This window comes from Cervus canadensis, chromosome 23 (genome assembly GCF_019320065.1).
Source record: "Cervus canadensis isolate Bull #8, Minnesota chromosome 23, ASM1932006v1, whole genome shotgun sequence".
Lineage (NCBI taxonomy): Eukaryota > Metazoa > Chordata > Mammalia > Artiodactyla > Cervidae > Cervus > Cervus canadensis.
The window spans coordinates 21,914,900-21,938,164 of NC_057408.1; the positions used below are offsets into that span (position 1 = coordinate 21,914,900).

The window sequence follows — 23,265 nt, forward strand, 5'->3', positions numbered from 1 at the left end:
CCCACAGAGAAACTTTGAAACCCAGCAACTAGAGAAAAAACCCAATATTATTGCCAAAGAGGCACTGTCTTACTTGATTATAATCTTTTTAATACTGGCATTTTGTACTCAGATTACTCACAATCTCAGTCCACTCAAACAATTCATCTAATGGAGGTGAAAAGCACATACAGGTACCCAAAAAAGATCTCAAATTTTAAAGTATTATTAATAACCTTGGCTAGTGTTCTCTAAGAAAGATGACTTATTTAAACTTTAAATATATTCTGAAATGAAGAAGAAAATGTATTAACCATTATGACTAATTTGCTTTCTTGGGTCAAAAATCAACAAATAGGAGGAAAACATCAGGTTAGAAACACAATTGAGGATAAAAAAGAATGAATCCAACTTGACATAAACATAGATCACTTTGAATAATTCTGACAGTGATATTGAAAGTGTGTTATATTTTATTTTGGTAACTCAACTTAAGATTGCCTATAAGGATAGAATTTTATACATTTGCATCACTTTATATAAAGACATTGTCTTGCTCTGAATAATCATCCAGATTTTTAAAAAATTGATGAGAATTAGTGTAATTTCAACTTTGAGCATACTTATGTATGAAAATGCATGGTCAATTATGATAGAACTGTAGGTTAAGTATTGGATATGCAAAATGGAGACATTAGTGAAGTGTACCTCTTCACAGTGAGGCACAAGTCAGACTTTCTGAGCCGGTCTTTTTCTGTGTTCCGAGAATTTGCAGCAACTAGAATGAATGAATACCCTGAGTAATATCTCATGGTGACTTCTCAAGTTCCACCTTCAACTATTCTACTCTTATTTAGACCACAATAAAATCTGTCACTTAATGCTTGATTAATGTGCAGCATATTTCTGACAAAAACAAACATGCAACTAAAAAGAGATGAAAAGAAAATTGTTCACTTTAAGGATGTGGGAATAATGGTTACAATACTTTGCTAAAATGAGATTATATATTTAGTTTCATATTAATTTATGGCAAAAGATAATATTATCTAAACTACAGGTTTATTTACAGTAAAGAAATATATATATATATATGTATACACACACACACACACGTATATACAGTAACTTTTAATTTCAGTGAGTTGAGTTGAAGGGTTCTAAGGAAGGCAGAATTATGAGATGATCCAAAAGATTTCCACCTCTCAGTATTTGTTGTTGTTCAGTCACTAAGTTGTGTCTGACTCTGCAACCCCATGGACTGCAGCACGCCAGACTTCCCTGTCCTTCACCATCTCATGGACTTTGCTCAAACTCATGTGCATTGAGTCTGTGATGCCATCCAACCATCTCATCTTCTGTCATCCCCTTCTCCTCCTGCCTTCAACCTTTCCCAGCATCAGGGTCTTTTTCTGATGAGTCAGTGACCAAGGTATTGGAGTCTTACAACCTTTCTCCCCTTGAGATAAGCAGAACCTCAGTAGCTTGAGATATGATTTTGTAATTAAAGTACATTATATGGTAGAAATTATTTTGCAACTATAAATAAGATCCTTAGTCAATTGATTTTGATCATAAGAGACTTCCTTCACCAGTGCCTTAAGTTTATGTCCTTCACCTCCTTGGTTAAATTCATTCCTAGGTTATCTTATTCATTTTGATGTAATTGTAAATGGGATTGTTTTCTTAATTTCTCTTTTGGATAGTTTGTTATCAGTATATAGAAGTGCACTGGACACCCTGGTTGGTCTGACTATATACTACAAATATTGATAACAATCGTTATGCCCTTTTGAGAGAAGTTTGAAAGTTCTCGTCCTTGACAAGGGTCTGGTTTTCTACTCCTTTGTGTTCCTCCATTCATTCTCTCGTTCCTTCGGTAAACACGGAAGCACCAGGCACCGATGGCACGAAGATGAATAAGAGGGTTGCTCCTCTCAAGGTGCAGCCTCACTCATTCAAATTGAATTCAAATGTGTGACTCATTTCAGCAGACATTCCCTTGTATCTGGAACTCTGTTCCTCCCACCACACACTTCCTCAAGTACTTCAGTATATTATCCACTTAAACCCTGCATTCTAAGAAACCAAATTCTCTTCTTATATAGTTTTTTTTCCCCCTCCAGCTTTTGTTTATACTAGTAGGATCCTTACTCTTCTGTCATGGTAATTGGTGATTATTTCACTGTTCAGTTTTATCACCCTATCCTGTCTTGTCTGGAACACGGTTTGGCCTGCCAGCTGCTTCTTATACCCAGTCTGCATTCTGTCCTAGGTAGTACAAATTCTCCATTTTGTAATGCACAAGTAAAATTACCATATCACCTCAATAAGCTAAATTTAATGCATCCTAAAATGTAAAAAAAGTGTGTAGATTATAATTTGATTATTACTATAAAAGTGCATAGAGTTCAGTAACATTCTGGAAAAATACACCAAAAAAAATTTGATAGTAATCAAATCAAAACTGTAGCATTTAATTTTCCTTCTAGGAAAGTCTAGGCCAAACACATTTACAAGTTTGGGTCATGTGCTGAGATCAAAAGTCATTATCTTCAGTTCAGTCACTCAGTCATGTCTGACTCTCTGCAGCCCCATGGACTGCAGCACACTGGGCCCTCCTGTCCATCACCAACTCCCAGAGCTTGCTCAAACTCATGTCCATAGAGTCAGTGATGCCATCCAACCATCTCATCCTTTGATGCATGGCTTTAATTATTTACGGCAAGTCCTGGGCTTCCCTGGAGGCTCATTGGTAAAGTACCTGCTTGCCAATGTAGGAGACACAGGAGACTTGGGTTCTATCTCTGGGTTGGGAAGATCTCCTGGAGAAGAAAATGGCAACCTACCCAGTTCTTGCCTGGGAAATCCCATGGACAGGGGAGCCTGGCAGGCTCCTTGACAGAGGTTGGCAAAGAGTCGGTCGCGACTGAGTGACTAAACAACAACTACACTGCAAGTCCACCTCTGGGAGTTGGCATGTTCAATAATGAAACTAAATATGCATTAACACCTTGAACAGAATGCTGGGTCTATACTAACAACTGTTGCAGACGTGTGGTCATCACCTGTGGAAACAAGCCCTGAGGCCCACACCCAAGTCCTAATAATAATCAGAGTGCAGACCCCAGAGAAATATAATATCCTAGTTATTGTAACTAGAGTGATATCTGATTGCACACAATGTATAAATCATCAGATACTTGACCCAATGAAGACATAATCAGAGTATAAAACTATGTAATGATTTCTTGGCATCAAATGGAATGGATAAATCATGAAGTGGTCAGTGCCCTCTGTGAGGAAGGAGGTGGTCTCTATCCATGCATTATAATATTCTCATGAAGATGCTTCTCTTTTTGTAGTAGCATATTTCTTAGAACTGTAGGAATATGTAATTTTAGAGGAAACATTGGGGGATCTAATAAATGTGAGTGGGATTAGATTGTGGATAGAACTCCTTGTATTAGAAAAGAAAAGATTAAGCTATAGCTTAATAAAAATACTGAATATCTTGACTGATAACTAAGTCACATTGGAACATAGAGTTTTGGAAACAGATATTGATTTTTCAAAAAAAATATATGAAGATGATAAAAGAGATGAAGAAAAGATGCACAAATCTATTTCTGGCCTCAAATCTAGTCAGCATTTTTCAAGTAAAATGGCATTTCCTCTAATGGCATAGTCCAAGATACGTTTCATGTTTAAAGTATGGTGGCAGGGAAATTATTCCATTCATTTTGGGAAAAACAAAGCATTTGTTTTAGGAGGCAATTCTAATGCCTATATGTATATGTATATATGCATGTATTTCCTTTTCTTTTTCTATAATTCTGATCTCACCGTTAAAAATCATACTGAGCAGCAAGTTACACATTTTTAATATAGTTTTTGAGTCTTGAACGCTGACTCAGATGCTTACTCATAATTGGGATCTCTGATGTTTTAGATATTTTCTTCCATCAAGTGCATAAGAAAAATTTAGCTATTCCTTAGAAATTAAAAGCATTGTTAGAATTTAATGAGAAGATGGCACTTCATATCCATTTTACTACTTAAAGGAGTTTTATTCTGATATCTAGTTAGCAAGTATTTAAAGACCTACCATATAAGAACCTGTTGTTCTGAGCCCCAGTGATAAGGCAGTGAGGAGAACAAGTCCCTTGCTTCTCATTCTTATAAAAGGAAGCTAATGATGTGCGAGTGAGTTAATTTAAAAAGATAAACCCTAATACGAATTGTGGAAAAACACAATATAAGGTAACGTGCTGGAGAACAATGTGGACATGAGTGCCCTGGGTTGTTTGGGCAACCTTGGAGCTCAGGAGGAAGCTGGGTAAAGACCTGGGGTAAGGAAAAGGAGCTTCTCAGATGGCTCAGTGGGAAATAATCTGCCTGCAATGCAGGAGACACGGGTTCAGTCCCTCCGTTGGGAAGATCCCCTAGAGGAGGAAACGGCAACCACTCCAGTATTCTTGCCTAGAAAGCCCATGGACAGAGGAGTCTGGCGGGCTACCATCCAGGGGTCCCAAAGAGTCAGACACAGTTTAGAGACTGAGCATGCATCCGTGTGCTGGAAGAAACCCCAAAACACACAGTCAGTGCTAAGGAGTTTGGGATTTGATCTCCCTTTACTGGGAAGGTTTTGGAGTGTTTTAAAAGGGAGTGATGCTTCCTAAGGCCCACTTGACTTCGCATTCCAGGATGTCTGGCTGTAGGTGCGTGATCACACCATTGTGATTATCTGGGTTGTGAAGATCTTTTTTGTATAGTTCTCTGTATTCTTGCCACCTCTCCTTAATATCTTCTGCTTCTGTTAGGTCCATACCATTTCTGTCCTTTATTGTGCCCATCTTTGTAAGAAATGTTCCCTTGCTATCTTTAATTTTCTTGAAGAGGTATCTAGTCTTTCCTATTCTATTGTTTTCCTCTATTTCTTTGCACTGATCACTGAGGAAGGCTTTCTTATCTCTCCTTGCTATTCTTTGGAACTCTGCATTCAAATGGGTATATCTTTCCTTTTCTCCTTCTCTTTTGCTTCTCTTCTTTACTCAGCTATTTGTAAGGCCTTGTCAGACAACCATTTTGCCTTTTTGCATTTATTTTTCTTGGGGATGGTCTTGATCACTGCCTTCTGTACAATGTCATGAACCTCTGTCCATAGTTCTTTAGGCACTCTGTCTATCAGATCTAGGCCCTTAAATCTATTTCTCACTTCCACTGTATCATCGTAATGGATTTGATTTAGGTTATGCCTGAATGCTCTAGTGATTTTCCCTACTTTCTTCAATTTAAGTCTGAATTTGGCAATAAGGAGTTCATGATCTGACCCACAGTCAGCTCCCAGTCTTGTTTGTGCTGACTGTATAGAGCTTCTCCATCTTTGGCTGCAAAGAATGTGATCAATCTGATTTCGGTATTGACCATCTGGTGATGTCCATGTGTAGAATCTTCTCTTATGTTGTTGGAAGAGGGTATTTGCTATGACCAGTGTGTTCTCTTGGCAAAACTCTATTAGCCTTTGCCCTGCTTCATTCTGTACTCCAAGGCCAAATTTGCCTGTTACTCCAGGGGGCTCTTGACTTCCTACTTTTGCATTCCAGTCCGCTATGATGAAAATGACATCTTTTTTTGGTGTTAGTTCTAGAAGGTCTTGTAGGTTTTCATAAAACCATTCAACTTCAGCAGTACTGGTCAGGGCATAGACTTGGATTACTGTGATATCGAATGGTTTGCTTTGGAAACAAACAGAGATCATACTATCATTTTTGAGATTGCATCCAAGTACTGCATTTTTAGAGTCTTTTGTTTACTATGATGGCTACTCCATTTCTTCTAAGGGATTCTTGCCCACAGTAGTAGATATAATGGTCATCTGAGTTAAGTTCAGATGGCCATTCCAGTCCATTTTAGTTCACTTATTCCTGAAATGTCATTGTCCATTCTTGCTATCTGTTGTTTGACCACTTCCAATTTGCCTTGATTCATGGACCTAACAGTCTAGGTTCCTATGCAATATTGCTCTTTACAGCATCAGCCTTTACTTCTATCACCCATCACATCCATAACTGGGTGTTGTTTATGCTTTGGCTCCATCTCTTCATTCTTCCTGGAGTTACTTCTCCACTGATCTCCAGTAGCATATTGGGCACCTACCGACCTGGGGAGTTCATCTTTCAGTGTCATACCTTTTTGCTTTTTCATCCTGTGGCTAGCGGAGGTGATAGAATTTGAGTTGAGCTATTTCAAATCCTAAAAAATGATGTTATGAAAGTGCTGCACTCAGTATCCCAGCAAATCTGGAAAACTCAGCAGTGGCCACAGGACTGGAGGTCAGTTTTCATTCCAATCCCAAAGAAGGGCAATGCCAAAGAATGCCCAAACTATTGCACAATTGCACTCATCTCACATGCTAGCAAAGTAATGCTCAAAATTCTCCAAGCCAGGCTTTAACAGTCCTTGAACTGTGAACTTCTAGGTGTTCAAGCTGGATTTAGAAAAGGCAGAGGAACCAGAGGTCAAATTGCCAATATCCACTGGATCATCAAAAAAGCAAGAGAGTTCTAGAAAATCTTCTGCTTTATTGATCATGCCAAAGCCTTTGACTGTGTGGATCACAACAAACTGTGGAAAATTCTGAAAGAGATTGGAATACCAGGCCACCTGACCTGGCTCCTGAGAAATCTGTATGCAGGTCAAGAAGCAACAGTTAGAACTGGACATAGAACAACAGACTGGTTCCAAATCAGGAAAGGAGTACGTCAAGGCTGTATATTGTCCCCCTGCTTGTTTAACTTATATGCAGAGTATATCATGAGAAATGCTGAGCTGGATGAAGTACAAGCAGGAATCAAGATTGCCAGGAGAAATATCAGTAACCTCAGATATGCAGATGACACAACCCTTATGGCAGAAAGCAAAGAAGAACTAAAGAGCCTCTTGATGAAAGTGAAAGAGAAGAGTGAAAAAGTTGGCTTAAAACTCAACATTCAGAAAACTAAGATCATGGCATCTGGTCCCATCACTTCATGGCAAATAGATGGGAAACAATGGAAACAGTGACAGACTTTATTGTTTCAGGTTCCAAAATCATTGGAGGTGGTGACTGCAGCCATGAAATTAAAAGACACTTGCTCCTTGGAAGAAAAGCTATAACCTACCTAGACAGCATATTAAAAAGCAGAGACATTGCCAACAAAGGTCCGTCTAGTCAAAGCTATGGTTTTTCCAGTAGTCGTGTATGGATGTGAGATTTGGACTATAAAGAAAGCTGAGCACCAAAGAATTGATGCTTTTGAACTGTGGTATTGGGACTCTTGAGAGTCCCTTGGACTGCAAAGAGATCAATCCAGTTCATTGTAAAGGAAATCAGTCCTGAATATTCATTGGAAGTACTGATGCTGAAACTGAAACTCCAATATTTTGGCTATCTAATGTGAAGAACCAACTCATTGGAAAAGACCCTGATGCTGGGAAAGATTGAAGGCAGGAGGAAAAGGGGACAACAGAGGATGAGATGGTTGGATAGCATCACTGACTCAATGGACATGAGTTTGAGTAAACTCCAGGATTTGGTAATGGACAGGGAAGCCTGGCGTGCTGCAGTCCATGGGGTCGCAAAGAGTCAGACATGACTGAGCAACTGAAGTGAACTGAAAAGGGAGTGAACCTCCACCTGATTTACACTTAAATGTCCAAGGCTTCTCTGTTCACTGTCTCCATGGATCCATGTAGGAGACCATCAGTGAAAGGTGATTCCGTCATACCAGTGGAGACATTACTGGAGTCGAGAGAGAGCTGGCAGACCTACAGGACAGTTTGCTGAGGGCATCAGGGCAGAGAGGATCCAAATATGACCCTGAACCTTTAGCCTGGAGCTGAGGAGGTGCCATTATTCACGTCAGGAGGGTGTGTGAAGACAGAATTGAGGCAGGGAGTGATTAAGAGGAGCGGGGTGGTAATGTGTTCTGTGAGCCCTTCCAGCCATGTACAATTTGAGAAGGTAATTAAGATGCAAAGTGGGGAAGTTACCTGGGGTCTGGATGCACAAAATAAACCCTTATCTCTTATGCGAGTCAGAGCCAGAAGAATGAGCCCCTGAGAATGAAGGCAAATTCAGGCTCTTTGGAGAAGAAAATTGCAATGCACTGCAATATTCCTGCCTGGAGAATTTCGTGGACAGAGGAGCCTGGTGGGCTAGAGTGCGTGGGATCGCAAAGAGTCAGACATGACTGAGTGACTAACACACACAAACCCAGATACTCACTAAGTCTCAGAGACGGAGAGCTTTGGGTGAAGTAGGAAACAGCTTTACTGCTTTGCCAGGCAAGTGGGCCACAGCAGGCTAATGCCTTCAAAATGTGTCCTGACCTGGAGGGGCAAGTGAGGAGTTTGATTCAAAAAGGGTGTGATCAGCTCATGAACATTGTTCTAATGGGCTGGTGGGGAGGTAAGTGAATATCAACATCATTGACCTTCCGGTTCCAATCAGTCTGGAGTCGACATGCTGGTGGGTGTGGGGCATCCTGCTGTTAATTTCTCCCACCTGGTGGGGGTTTTAGTATCTGGGAAACTGTTAAGTATATCCCTGGAGGGGGAACCTGGATTCTGCCCCTAGGTTGCACCATTGTTTCCTCTGACTGTTCCTGTCTTCCCTAATTAGCATCTGTTTAAACCTGCTCCTGGGAACTCAGGGAAGGTCCTGGAGGCTGAATGGAGCCTGTTTCCTATAATCCAGAAATGGGGGACTGTAAACCCCAATCAGTTTTTAGATGATAAAATGATTTTTTTGAGTTAGTTTTTTTTTTTAAGTTATTTATTTATTTTTGGCTCTGTGGGATCTTTGTTACCTCGAGGGCTTTTCCCTAGTTGTGGTGCCCACGCTTCTCATTGTGCTGACCTGTTTTTGCAAGCACAGGCCTAGGAACACAGGCTTAATTGCTCCTTGCATGTGGGATCTTCCTGGATCAGGGACCGAACCCATGCCTCCTGCATTGGCAGGTAGATTCTTTTACCACTGAGCCACCAGGGAAGCCCCAGATGATAAAAATAATTTTAAAAGAAAAACAGGATCAAGCATCACTTCTATTTCCAAATTTTCTTGATGAAATACAATGTAATTTTGATTTTGAACTGATCTTCCAAATGATAGTTTTATTAACCAGAAAGCACAGGTATTTGAAATATCAATGTTTTAGAGAGATATTTGACAGTTTTTATTTCCATTTTGTTTTAATATTCTGAGTAGTATTTAGTGGCTTTCTGGGCTTAAAAAGAAGTGTAATGGGTGAAGAAAGAAATAACCTGAATAGAATGAACTTTAGTGTTGGTGCATTAAAACAGCAGTTATGAATTAAATATCTCCAGGTCGTGCTAGTGGTAAAGAACCTGCCTGCCAGTGCAGGAGGCATAAGAGATACGGGTTCAATCCTTAGGCCCTGGAGAAAGAAATGGCAACCCACTCCAGTGTTCTTGCCTGGAGAATCTCATGGACAGAGGAGTCTGGTGGGCTACAGTCCATGGGGTCTCTTAGGAATTGGAAATGACTGAAGCGACTTAGCATGCACCTAATTACAGAATTGGAACAATACTTAAAACATGTGACGTGATACTGAAAAATGATGATAGGTCTATGATTAACACTATAAAATATATGTTTTGTGATTATCATATTTTTAAATAAATTTAATTTTGGGTGTTTGGCTGCCCTTCTTCCTTTTGTCCTCCTTTACCTAATTTAGATATGCCAAAAATTCATTTTGTTGTCTCCTGATCAAGTTTTTATTCCTTTAGAATCAGCCATGTGTAGATGTAAATGTTATTTGTCTCAGATGCATTCATAATATAAGCATCTGGAAGGACTGAATCACTATTTCACCAAAGAATGGTAAATGCTTGCCACCTAATGGTAAGAATGGGAACATGAGAGGTTTTAAAAATATCAACAAAAAAAAATTTCCAAAAGAAAGAAATGAATTCAGTGAAATATGGAGTTCATTATCTTTGAATATAATAAAGTATAAATGTTATTTGAAAGCTACTCTTTTACTTCTTAAAATTTGAAAGATACAATAGACTTGTTTGGATTAACATTTGACTTTTTTTCATGGAAAATCCAGATTTTCCCAATCATAAAAGTAACTATTTGTGTGTATATGTATATATGAAAAAGTTTCCCAACAAAACCTAAATATAACTTGTAAATATCCTAGAGATTGTCATTGCTAACATTTCAGCTTAATATTTCCAGTAAAGGTTTTCATATATATATTTGCATGTGAGACTTTATAATTTAAAACAATTTGTATCCTTATTTTCCACCCAACTTTATACCTCCATAGTTTCCCTACTACTCCATGACACCTTAAGAATTAAGAATCCTACCACTATAATGATTTTTGCACATTGGCGCAACACTTGCCAAACTTTTGTTTTTGAGTTTTTGTGTGTGTGTGTTGTCTCTTAAGAGGTATACAAATAAAGTTGGAGATAGTTGGATTAAACAAGGTTAAACATACACTTTTTCTGCACGGAGGATCATAGAAGGGTAATGCCAGGAGGTCATCTTGGGATATGGTGCTGGGGTGGATCCTAAAACCAGGGAAACCAGGGTCTCACATGCAGCCAGCAGCCAGCAGGCAGCTGGCCATAAGTCAGTCACATAGCTTCATTTGTCTTGAACATCAAGGAGCATTTTGTCTGCAGGTAACAGAATATATGGGGCTTCCTTGGTGGCTCCTGCCGAGGCAGGAGACTGCTGTTGGACCCCCAGATCAGGAAGGTCCCCTGGAGAAGGAAATGGCAACCCACTCCAGTATTCTTGCCTGGGAAATCCCATGGACAGGGGAGCCTGGCGGACTACAGTCCATGAGATCACAAAACAATTTAGCGACTAAACAACAACCTGTCTCCCTGTTCTATAGATGTGGTAGCTGAGTGAGTATTGTTGAAAAAAGTGATTTCTCCTTAGGGATTACCACTGCTTAAGTCTTAGTTGCTGCTCTACCCTCTGTAGTGTTTAATACTCTACAACCCCATGACCAAGTGCCTGAAGAAGCACTCTCTAAGCTTCAAGTTCATGGACAAGTAATCTGGTCCAAAAACGGTGTTTTACACAATCGTCTTTATCTGTCCATGCTGGAGAGAAGAGGGAACAGTTTGGAAAGATTCAGTGTTAAAATAGCCATCGTCTATGTATAGAAATATCATTCTATGAATGATTAAATCCAGAGCACTACTGTGCTTACACATAAGGCATCCTTTAGCTCATGGAATATTTCAATATATTCAGTTTCTGGTTTTTCTCAAAAAGAAATACTTAGTGTTAGATTGGATGATAAAATAATGACGGTCAATAAATCCTTCTGATGAAGTGCAATCGCTACACTCATTATGTCTAAATATGCTTTTAAGTAATTCAGAGACCAAATGCAGTGCAAATTCTTTCTTCTATGTACTTGGGTTTTAACACCAATATGAGGCTATGTTTGCTATTCTGAAAGCAACAGAAGACCTAGTCCCAGAAATAAGTAGATTTCTGATCGTAGAAACTGCCTGGGTGAAATACTTTGAATTTTGAGGTTTACTTTATTAGCTGCCACTTTATTATGTGTCAGGGGAGCATGTAATTTCCTTGGTTCTGTCTCGCTGCAGCAAAAATTTGAAGCGATGGATGAATCAGTGTTATAGCCCAGTTTTATTTAGAAAGCAAAGGAAAATACATCCTTGGGCCATGAGGGTAGGCCGACCCAAAAGATGCGAAGAGAAGAGAAGCCCCCGGCTCAATTTTGGCTCCTCTTCTTATGTTTTTCTCCTCCCTTTGAGCCTGCCCTGTGTAAACTGGGCTAGCCAGGAGGGCTGTTTGTTCTACCTGAGGTCCTCACTCTGGTCCTCAGACCTTCCTTTGTTCTATTTTCACTGGCTTTTCCCTCCTTTGTGTTTTAGCTACCACCATGTTGGACCCCTTTTTCCTATTCTAACTACCTAACATTCACCCCTCAAGAGATGGGAGGCCCAATTCTTTGGGAATAGGGGCATCAAGGTCTCTCTGGCTACTTCTTGATGAACTGGGATGGCAAGGGACATTGGGCCTCCCCCTCTTGCTAGTCTCAAACCTCAGAGTCCTTATAGCGGTGTCCATCTTAGGGTGAGTGATATTTTCTGTGGTCGGCTGTAGTTTTATATATCCTTGTTAAACTGGCAGTGCACGTTGTAGCCTGTTGGCCTGGACAGAGACAAAATGGGTTAGACAATTGATAATATATGGAGTAATCATAAACAGCATCAATATGGTGATAACAAGGATTAGTAGGGGCATTAACCACCTCCAAATTCCCTCCATGTCAGGAGAAGGATCCCCCAAAAAGAGACTGTAGCCACCCCAAGAACTCTCCAGCTTGTTCTCTGAGGTCCTGTAGGATCTAGAATGTTTTTCTTGAGGAGTGTGAGACTTTCTTTAACTTAGCTGGAGGTATTTACCCAGAAACAACACGTCTCATTCAAGATGGCTCAAGTCCGTCCTTGTTCAGGGATCAGGAGATCTATCTCCTCTCTGTTTTGGAGTACAACACCTTCCAAGCTGCATTGGCTCTTTAGAGCTGTCCTGGGAAATCTTATCCCCAGAAACTTAATTTTGGGGTGCTCATTGGAATGGCACTCATTTGTAGTTCTGAATAGGAATCTGAGATCTCCCAGGGGCTCACAGGTGGACTGAGTGTCCTCTTCTGTTTTTTTTCCATGGCTTGACTCATGAGTAGTGAATCCAGGAGTCGTGTCCTGGTACCTTGACTGCTGTGGGGGTAGAAAGTATTACAGGGTAGGGGCCCTTCCATGTGGGCTGGAGTGGAGCCGTTGGGGACCCATCTTTCCAGATATTAATTAGGACTTGAGTCCCTGGAACATATAATGGTGGCTCTTTAGAATCTTTAGGGTGCTGGTTGACACCCCACAAGCATATAAATTGTTGGGATTGTCCAATGGCCATGGTATAAGACCAGAGGATCCGAGCCTCTGGATCTAGGAAGAGGTTATTGATATAAACAAAAGGTCTCCCATATAGCATCTCATAATGACTAAGACCAACCTGTTCCTTAGGGGCAATACGGGTGCAGAGGAGAGCTATTGGTAGAGCCTCCTTCCATCCCAGGGAGGTCTCCCCAGTTATCTTTTTTATCGCTGATTTTAAGAACTGGTCGGCTCTTTCTACTTTTCCTGAAGACTGAGGCCTCCAGGCACAATGGAAATAATAAGTAATGCCCAATGCTTTAGAGACCCCTTGGGTGATCTTAGAAGTAAATGATGTCCCATTGTCACTTTGTAATGACCCAAGCAGACCAAATCTTGTAATGATTTCATGGAGCAATTTTTTTTTTTTACAACCTCCTCAGGCTTCTCAGTCTGGGTGCGAAAGCCTTCAATCCATCCTGCGAATGTATCTATCATGACTAATAGGTATTTATACCCTTAAGAAACTGGCATCTGGGTGAAGTCCATCAGCCAGTCCTCTCCTGGGTAGGTGCCATATCATTGGACGGGCTGGGCCAGCTGGGGTCTTTGAGCTCCTTGGGGGGATTGTTTAATTGGCAAGTGGGACAAGAGGGGACCACTTGCCTTATAGTCGTTTGGAGACCTGTTCCTCTGGAGGACCTTTCTAGTAATCTTTGGAGGGCCTTTTCTCCTAAATGAGTGGTGGCATGTAAGGAGTTAACCAACTTCCATTGGAGGTTCCCAGGCAGAAAAAGGAGCCCTTCCCTTTGGAACCAACCCATATGATCTTCTTGAAAGCCTTCACTCTTAGATTTAAAAGTCTCACCTTCAGTATATGAAGGAGTTTCTGGCAAATTAGTCTGTGGAACTAGGGTGGCAACCCCTATTAGGTCATGGTTCTGTAACGCTGTTCCCTTAGCTGCCTGATCAGCTGCTTGGCTCCCTCGTGTCACTTCCGTGCTCCTGTTTTGGTGTCCTGACTGAAACCTGACGTGTCTCCCTGTTGGGAGACTGAAACCTCAGTGGGCAGATGGACTGCCTGTTAAGAGCCTGAGGATTTGATCACCACATTTGATTAGGGACAATTGGGTGGTCAAGTGGCCTCTGTCTTTCCAAATAGCAGCATGTGCATGTAGCACCAGAAAGGCATACTTGGAGTCAGTGTAAATGGCTACTCTTTTTCCTTTTCCCAGCTCTAAAGCTTGAATCAGGGCTATGAGCTCAGCTAATTGGGCTGAAGTACCTAGTGGCAAAGATTTAGCCTCTATGGTCTCAAAATTGGAGACTACTGCTTATCCGGCTCTCTTTTCCATCTAAGACAAAGCTGCTTTCATCAGTGTACCAGATTTCCTCAGGATTGGTCAGAGGATCTTCCAACAATCCCTCTTGAGGTTTTGTCAGATGGTCCAAGATTTCTAGGCAAGAGTGAAAGGGGAGAGAGCCCTCAGGGGTAGGCAGGAGGTGGCTGGGTTAAGAACCTCACAAGGGGATATGGTCAGTCCTGGAGTTTCCATCAGCTCGACTTGATATTTGAGGCGCCTTTGATCAGACATCCATAAATGGCCTCTCCCATCAGGAGTTGTTTCACTTGGTTGCTGGTAAAAATAGTTAGTTTGCCCCCAAAAGAGAATTTTAAAGTATCTTCTATCAGGACTGCAATAGCTGCAAGATTTCGAAGGCAGGGAAAGATCTCTTCCCAATAAGGGAGTAGGACACTCAGGGACCACCAGAAACTGATGGGAAAATAGTTGTCCATCCCAGCAACAAAGAAGTGCTCAGGTGAATCTTTTTGTAATTGTTTATCCTGTAGCACCCAAAATGGTACAGGTCTTGGGGGAGAAGGCTGTGGAGCAGGAGGTCAGGACAGAGTAGGTAGCCCCTGTGTCAACCAAGAAATTCTCGGACCTACCTGCCACCTCCAGTTGCACCCTTGGCTCCATCCCTGTTGATGGTTATCTGTGACAGGCGGGCTGGCCGGAGTGGGCCGCTTCAATCCTGTTGAACCATCTTGAGGGAAGGCTTGCACTTGACCTTGAGACTCTTGAGTCCTGAGGGCAGAGTGCCACCCAATGTTCCAATTAATGGCATTTACTGTAGCAAGCCATTTTATGAGACTTGTCATGGTTTCGACACTCTTTGGCCCAATGTCCTACCTGTCTACAGATTAGGCATTTGCCCTGTGCCTTGTCCTTCAAGGACTCGGGCTTTGCCATAGGGCTTCCCTGGAGGGTGGCCAGCATCTGGGCATGCCTTGCCTCTTTCCTTCTCTCCCTCTCCTGGGTCTTGGACTCTCTCTCCTGTTCTCTGTTATAAAAAGTACTGGTGGCTGTCTGGACCATCTTATCTAAGGAGGCAGTGGGGTCCTGCTACTGGGGCTGTTGTAACTTTATCCTGACACCTGATGCACATAGGGACAGAAATTTGTCCTTTAAAATCACCTGTCCCTTATAAGAGTCTAAGTCCAAATTGGTAAACTTTTGGAGGGCCTCTTTTAGACTTTCCAGAAAAACAATAGGGTTCTCCTTGGACTCCTCAATTATTGCTGAGACCAGGCACAGTCCCAACTAATAGGCCTCCTTCTATTTTATGGGTGGACTTCCTTAGGAGTGAGTCTTTCTGAAGCTTATCCTACCCAGTATTGTTGCAACCTGAGAGCCAGGTGACCCGAGTCAGGGTGCAGGTCCCCAGGCAGGTTGAGGCATGTCGGCCTCCAGAGAATTGTGTCCTGGGCGGGTCGAGGCACGTTGACCTCTGGGACCCCAAGCTGGTGGATCCCCGAGCAGGCTGAGGTGTGCCAACTTCCCAGGGATCAGATCCCTAGGCAGGTCGAGGCAAGTTGACCTCCTGGGATCCCCAGGCTGGAGTTGGGCATCTCGAAGGTCTCCAGCACCACTAGTGCTGGGAAGGGTTCAATCAGTTCAGTCAGTTCAGTCGCTCAGGAAGGATTAAGGGGTTGCAATCTTAACTCTTTGCTGGTTTGTCCACTGCGGATGGGACTAGGTACCATGATATAAAGCTTTCCTAGCCTGTGCCCTGAGACTGGGAACCTGGTAAAACAACCATAAGCCTTATCCTCTCATTGCTCTGAGGAAATGTAAGTCACTGATTTCCTCCCCTAGTCCTCCATAAGAGCAGCTTAGGGTGTTTCCAATGGTAAATATTTTATTGTCATAGACCCACTTTAGGTAATAACAGAAGTAGTGACAAAGGAGTGGGTTATCTGGTCCTGCTATGGGGCATTAAGAGTATTTTAATAATAAGCGGAGTGTAGTGATATTGCCTACATGGGGATAGTGTCCTGGTTGTAGGAGTTAGGAAGTGGCTTAAGAACAAATTGATAAGAGGCAACAAACTAGCTGTTCCATAAAAGTGGAATGGAGGTTTGATCCAGGGGTATGTCTCCTATGTAACTTTAGGAGAAGGGTGGTAAGGATTTGGGTCCAAACGGACCTGCAGGGCTAACTCCCAAGATGGCAAACATTATCTCTGTAAGCCCAATTGCCCTTGAAGAGATGCCACCAATAGATGGACTTTTAGCAGGCATTATGTGCCTGTCATCGGCCCTAGTGGGTTTACTGAGTAACGCTGTTGATGCACATGTTGTAAGAAACATGGAAGATGAAGGCCTGACTATCTAGAGAGATTGGATATTATACAGTATTTCTCTCCTAAGGGCCAGCTATTTTCTAGTTGTCCCTGCAGAAGATTGTAAAGGCAACATTGTAAGCCCAGAGGGGGCTCAGGAAAAGGGCATGCAACAGAGGGAAAGGGGCAGGGCCCAACTTTTGAAAAAATGACATAGCCCAAGGGCATAACATAATATGATTAAAATCATATGGGTCCAAGATGACTAGTCAAATTCAACTAAGCCTTGATCCTCAATCTGCAAGCTAAATGACACACCCAGAGGCGCCCGCACACTTCCAAGGCACTGTCAGAAGACGGAGGAGTGGGTGGTTCCCCAACTGTTGGAATGATCCTCCCACTCGTTAGTATGTGAAATCACCCAGCCCACAAAAACTAACCACATCACATTCCATGGCTGCTCCCCTCTGTGATGGCCCACACCCTGAGCATGCTTCTCTCTGAATCCAAACAAATCCACGTCTTACCTATCCCTGTGTCTCTCACTGAGTTTTTTTTTCAATAAGGCATCAAGAGCCTGAGCTTCATTAGGTCCTGAAGCCAGGCACTGTGGCTTTTGGCCAGGCTCAAGTCCCAGTCGGACATGACTAAGTGACTAAGCATAGCATAGAGTCCCTGCCACGAGAGTTTGAGTCCCAATCTTAGCTAAGTGGTTTCAGGCACAACTTTCAGAAATGGAAAGATGATGACCTGCCCAATACTTTGTAAACAGTGGCAAAGATGGAGAGAGGAGCTGAAGGATAGGAGGAGAAAGCAGTGGGGAAAACATGCTTCATAACCTGCCGGTAAATCTGCTAAATACCTGACCTGTGCTCACAGTTTTCATTGGCCTGATCCTTGGAAATAAGTAGATTTCTGACCGTAGAAACTGCCTGGGTGAAATACTTTGAATTTTGAGGATTACTTTATTAGCTGCCACTTTATTATGTGTCAGGGGAGTGTGTAATTTCCTCGGTTCTGTCTCACTGCAGCAAAAATTTGAAGTGGTGGATGAATCAGTGTTACAGCTCAGTTTTATTTAGAAAGCAAAGGAAAATACATCCTCGGGCCATGAGGGCGGGCCGACGCAAAAGATGCAAAGAGAAGCCCCCAGCTCAATTTTGGCTCCTCTTTTTATATTTTTTACCCTCCCCCTGAGCCTGCTGTTTGTAAATTGGGCTATCCAGGAGGGCTGTTTGGTTTACCTGAGGTCCTCACTCTGGTCCTCAGACCTTCCTTTGTTCTATTTTCGTGGGCTTTTCCCTTCTTTGTCTTTTAGCCACTGCCATTTTGTACTCTTTTTTCCTATTCTAACTACCTAACATAAGTAAACCTTGATTTCTTCCAGATAATTTTACGTAATAAGGGGGTTGGTTTTTTAAGAGACAATCACTTTTGACAGTGTATATTGAATTTCCAAGTAGAATAAGTCCTCTAAAAATTGATAGAATGTGTGTTTTTTCAGCAGTAGTCAGAGAACCAAATAAATGAATGAGATTTAGTTGCTGAGAATATCACAATTTCTATTGTATTTGAAGACTTGACCTGGAGGGTTAATTCTCCACCGATAAACACAGTTGCAAGAATCTTCTCTTTCTGGGATTGTTCAGAGCTAAATTGGTCAGCTAAACTTTTGTTCCCTGATATTAAATTAATTAAAGTATCTGTTGACTCTTTACTACAACCCTAGAAATATTAACCCACTAAGAAATTAAAAATACTTTTTTTTGTTTAAAAAAAAAAAGCATGTCCCTAGCCTTAAAGAACTCATGGGGAAAGATGAAAAACTTATACTAAGTGTTAAACTCTTTTAAAAATTAAAAGTAGAATAGGATTTAAGGCAAAGATAACTTTCTGATAGATTGGAATGATATTTCAAAACTCTATAGATAATTTAATTCTGATAGGATTTGGATAGCAGAGTAGAGATGGAGTTTTTCTAGGACACAGAGAGAGGAAGGGAATAGAGTGGCCAATGAACCAAAGATCTCAGGAGCATGTGGGGAGCAATGGGAAGTGCTTATGGGCTGAATGTATGTATGTCCTCAGACATCCTTGAAGGAACTGTGAGAACATACCTTGATTTGGGAGGCAGGAAGGTGCCATTTAGTTTTTTTTAGCAGGAGGTAAAAATAAGAATCTTTAATGAACTACTGTGCGTTCACATTTTAGATGAGAGAAATATTCAAATGTACAATATAAAGACAATTCGGAATCCAATCCTACTTTGTTTCTGGTGTCTATGAGACAGGATTCATTTCTGTTCAAGGAGCAGAAGCTGTGATGATTTGTGTCTTAGCCACTGCACAGTGTGCTTATTTGTTTGTTTGTTGTTTGCCTGGCAATTGTATAAATGTTAGCAAAGGTGAGGAAGGAAAAATGAAATAGTAGTGGAATAGTAATTTTTTTGCAAGTGAGGATGGTTTAAATTAACTGGAATATTTGCATAATTATCTGATGTAATGTGTCAGGAATATGATTTACTGACAGTCCTAAATGCCCTGTTCCATTCCCAGTCAAACCACCAGTATTTAATGATAACTGACTGACACATTGGTGTTTTCTAAGACATTTTTGAGACTCATTAAGTAGCAGAAACAGAAACAAAATCACTTTTGGAGAATTTGGAATCCAAATTTTTAGTGCCTTTACTAAGCTCCTGTTCTACCTCACTGTTACAGAATGCAATGCTATCTTTACCTATAGATTTAAAATTTTAAAAGCAAGCCCATCCTACTTAATAGTAATTGTAATAATTTTTCCACCTCTTTCTACAAGGTCAAAGCATATTTATGATCTTTTAAAGGTATTCTTTACTTGATGGATTAGCTGTACTTTCAAAACCACTGCAGTTTATCAGGTAGTAAGTGTTTTCTACATTTTTAGGCCGCTCTAATCTATTTGCAGAAAACTCCTTTTTTGTTCTACTTACACATTTTGACAACATTCATTATCTGCTAAACAGACCATATTAGTTCTGCAAAATGCTTGACTGCAGAAATTCAAATGTAGTTTCCGTACTGAAAAGCAGATTTTTGCAGTAATAGATTGGATCATTACATTTTACATTATAAAAGCTTTACACCATGTTGAAAGCAGGAGTCAAATAAAATGTTAAGCCTGATACTTTTCAAAATGACTGCTGCATCTACATTTAATTCTGTTTTTCAAAATGACAATTACATCTTTTTTATTATTTAACAAGGGACTTAGAGGCAAACCAAGCAAAAGTAAGGAGAAACTCTCCTGGGAATTGGGATGAGGGAGACAGCGGGGGGAAGGGCTTGGAAAGTCAGAGGAGTGCCTGGTTCAAGTTATGTTGCTTTTCATTTTCAAGACTTGATCATTTAAAAAAATATTCCTCTGGGAATGTTAAAATACCTCATGTAAAGCATTTTCCTAACAATTTTGATTAATATAGAAAATACATTTTAAGAAGATAACTTTCCTTAAAAAAACCAAACACAATATATGGTTTTGAAGGTGAAAATTATAACATGACTGCACTGTTAGATAATACTGATCACTGATAAAAACTTTACTGATTGATGAACCACTGTAAATTTTGTGTTTTGTTTCTAATGGGTTTTTCTGGGGATACCTGTCCTGAAAGGGGTTATGGAACTATTATTGACAAAGATAAACACTAGAATTACATTTTATGAGATGTGGATGATTAAAAAGGCAAAAACAAAAATTACTTTAAAGCACTAGAGTCTGTAATTCATTGTGCAGTATTACTCCGGAGATTCGCTATAAATAACCAATTATTCTGATAATGAAAGAAATTATTTTTGTAATATGGAAAATGATGTAATATTTTTGTTTAAAAAAAAAAAAACCTCCTGTGCTCATTAGTACGTGGGACACAGTCGAGGAAAGAATACATGAGCTGAAAGACAGGATAACAGAAACTTCCATGATAGATATGAAGTCATATCTAACGTTAGAATTTGCTTTATTAGACTCATCACTAGTTCTTGTATTTTTATAACCAAGTTATGTAATTCTTACTTTACCCAACATGAATTATAATCTGGAGATCCTAGGCCATCATACCTAAAGTTAGTAGAATGTGTGAAATATATGCCAAGTAGGCTAATTTTATTACCATATTACATATTAAAAGTCAATGAGAATGATATGTATTTTTCTTATGTTGTTCAAGATAAATTTTCCCTTGTTCTGAATTTCCATGATATTCCTTGCTTCTTTCATGTGCTTAAATGAGATCATAGGGTTTGGTTTAGTATATAGTCTCTTCATTAGTATTTTGTAAGCATACACTTTCCAAAGTATTTCAATATTTCCATTAAACTAAAAATTTTTTGAACAGGACAGTTAAATTTATACATACAGAATTTCAGTGTAAAGCATGATGTTCTGCATGTGGTCAGCACTGAAGTTTCGCTAAAAGTTAAAAAAATAAAAGAAGAACTCGCATTGATAAAGTGCTTCATTTTTATGATGGAAAACCTCCTGTGCCAGTTTTTTAAGCTGAACACATCTAGAAGAATGCCAGCTCTGTTAGTAGCACAAGAAATAATTACCACTATGGCAACACTTCTGGGGATGGAATGTCTGTCTTATCATTTATCTCAACTTGATGGCGAATTATCATACTAATCTTTTTTGTTTCTAGGTTTGTGATGTGAGTGATTTACAATTGTGAACATCAGTTAAAACTGTTTTCTTCATCTTTTTCTTCTCCCCTTTTAGCTCCCTGTGAAGGCAATACTTTCTTCTGCCACAGTAACATGTGTATTAACAATACGCTGGTATGCAATGGACTCCAGAACTGTGTGTACCCTTGGGATGAAAATCATTGTAAAGGTAATCATGAGTCCCTGGACTTGGCAAAATCTCTCTATCTGTAGTGTGGGAAGAAGCTTATCCAGCGTTTGTATGCATCAGCCCATCTTAAAAATAGATTGTATATTGGCTTTATGAACTTCCTATATGTTTTAGAATTGATTGGTAGGCCTTTTTCTTGGCTCTTATTCATGTTGTTTCTGCATTCCTTAACACACAATGAACTATCTTTTACACTTGAGTGGGTTTCCCTGGTGGCTCAGATGGTAAAGAATCTGCCTTCAATGTGGGAGACCCAGGTTCAATCCCTGGGAAGGGAAGATCCCCCTGGAGAAGGGAATGGCTACCCTCTCCAGTATTCTTGCCTGGAGACTCCCATGGACAGAAATGCTTATTGGCTGATCTCCCTTCTGGAGCTGCAGCACCGTGGATTGGCCACTGGATCTTCTCAAGCAAAGTCGGCTTTCCTATCAGAAGCTCCTTCGTCAGTGGCTGCACCTCTCTGTCAGTCCCAGTCTGTCTTCATGGGACTTTGTGCACATAGTCTAGAGATGAAGGTGTATCCAGGGAACCTTAGGGCTCTCAGGTACCTAAAGGCGCTTACCTCGACTTCAGTTTTCCTACCGAAATGCTCTTTTTCCTTTCCAATGAGAATATCTTCCTTTGATCTAGCTTCCTACTGTGGCCTGTACACAAAGATTTGTTTACATAGAGAGCTGAGACTGAAGCTCCAGTATTTTGGCCACCTGATGTGAGGAGCTGACTCATTGGAAAAGACCCTGATACTGGGAAAAATTGAGGGCAGGAGAAGAAGGGGGTGACCGAAGATGAGATGGTTGGATGGCATCACCGACTCAATGGCCATGAGTTTGTGCAAACTCCAGGAGATGGTGAAGGACAGGGAAGCCTGGCGTGCTGCAGTCCATGTGGTCTTGGAGTCAGACACAACTTAGCAACTGAATAACAAAACTCTTGGCTTGGTTATGAATGATGCAGGTTTTGGTTAAGTTCAAAGTACCACATACCCTCTTCTGTTCAGATCTTATGTTCACCAATTTGCAAAGATAAAAAAAAAAAAAAACGGGCTAATAACGCTCCATGCTTAAAGTCCAGTGTGTGTGCATGCTTAGTTGCTCAGCTGTGGCTGACTCTTTTTCAACCCTACACTGTAGCCCACCAGGCTCCTCTGTCCATGGCATTTCCCAGGCAAGAATACTGGAGCAGGTTGCCACTTCCTCCACAAGGGATGTTCCAAACCCAGGGATCGAACCTGCATCTCTTGCATATCCTGCAGTGGGAGGCGGATTCTTTACTACTGTGCCACCAGCCCTAAAGTCAAATATCTTCTATTAAAATATTGAAGCAGAGAGACATTACCATAGTACCTATTGGTCACAGAATCATCAGGAAAAGCAGACCTGGCAACAGTTATTTAGAGGATGTGGGCGATGATCCGTGTTGTGTCCAAGGAACCACTTTGGAATGGACAGGGAATTAAATGTTTTGTGAAGAACCTCATACAGCACTGTTAGAGATTGGCTTTATTTGCTTCAAGCGGATTTGTTGCTGTGGTTCTTGTGGCCCACCTCTCTCCATGGGCAACACCTGTCACCACCACTCTCTATGCGCTGATGGGGGGATGGAGGAGGCAGGGACAGCAGCTCACTTCTCTGGGAGGAACAGTCGCGCTTTATGAATCAGGCCCTGGCTGAGGACGGTGACCTCTGGTCTTCTCAGCTTGCCCCTTCAGATAGTTCCATGCTCGGAGTGAGCTGGGGCCCGTGTGATCGGAGCCTGGTGTGGTCATCCTGCTGTCCAGGTGTAGACCTTCTATCCTACCAGTGGGGCCTGGAGGGAGGAGAG

At 41.1% G+C, this 23,265-nt stretch overlaps 1 protein-coding gene across 6 annotated transcripts in view; it reads left to right on the top strand.

The window, feature by feature from the left end:
- Positions 1-23,265, top strand: part of NETO1 (neuropilin and tolloid like 1) — a 116,528-nt gene that overhangs the window by 73,361 nt on the left and 19,902 nt on the right. For all 6 annotated transcript variants that reach the window (XM_043444457.1, XM_043444455.1, XM_043444453.1 and 3 more), the window contains exon 8: positions 21,310-21,423. In XM_043444457.1, coding sequence (XP_043300392.1) covers positions 21,310-21,423 — 114 coding nt within the window. The remainder of the gene's footprint in view (positions 1-21,309; positions 21,424-23,265) is intronic.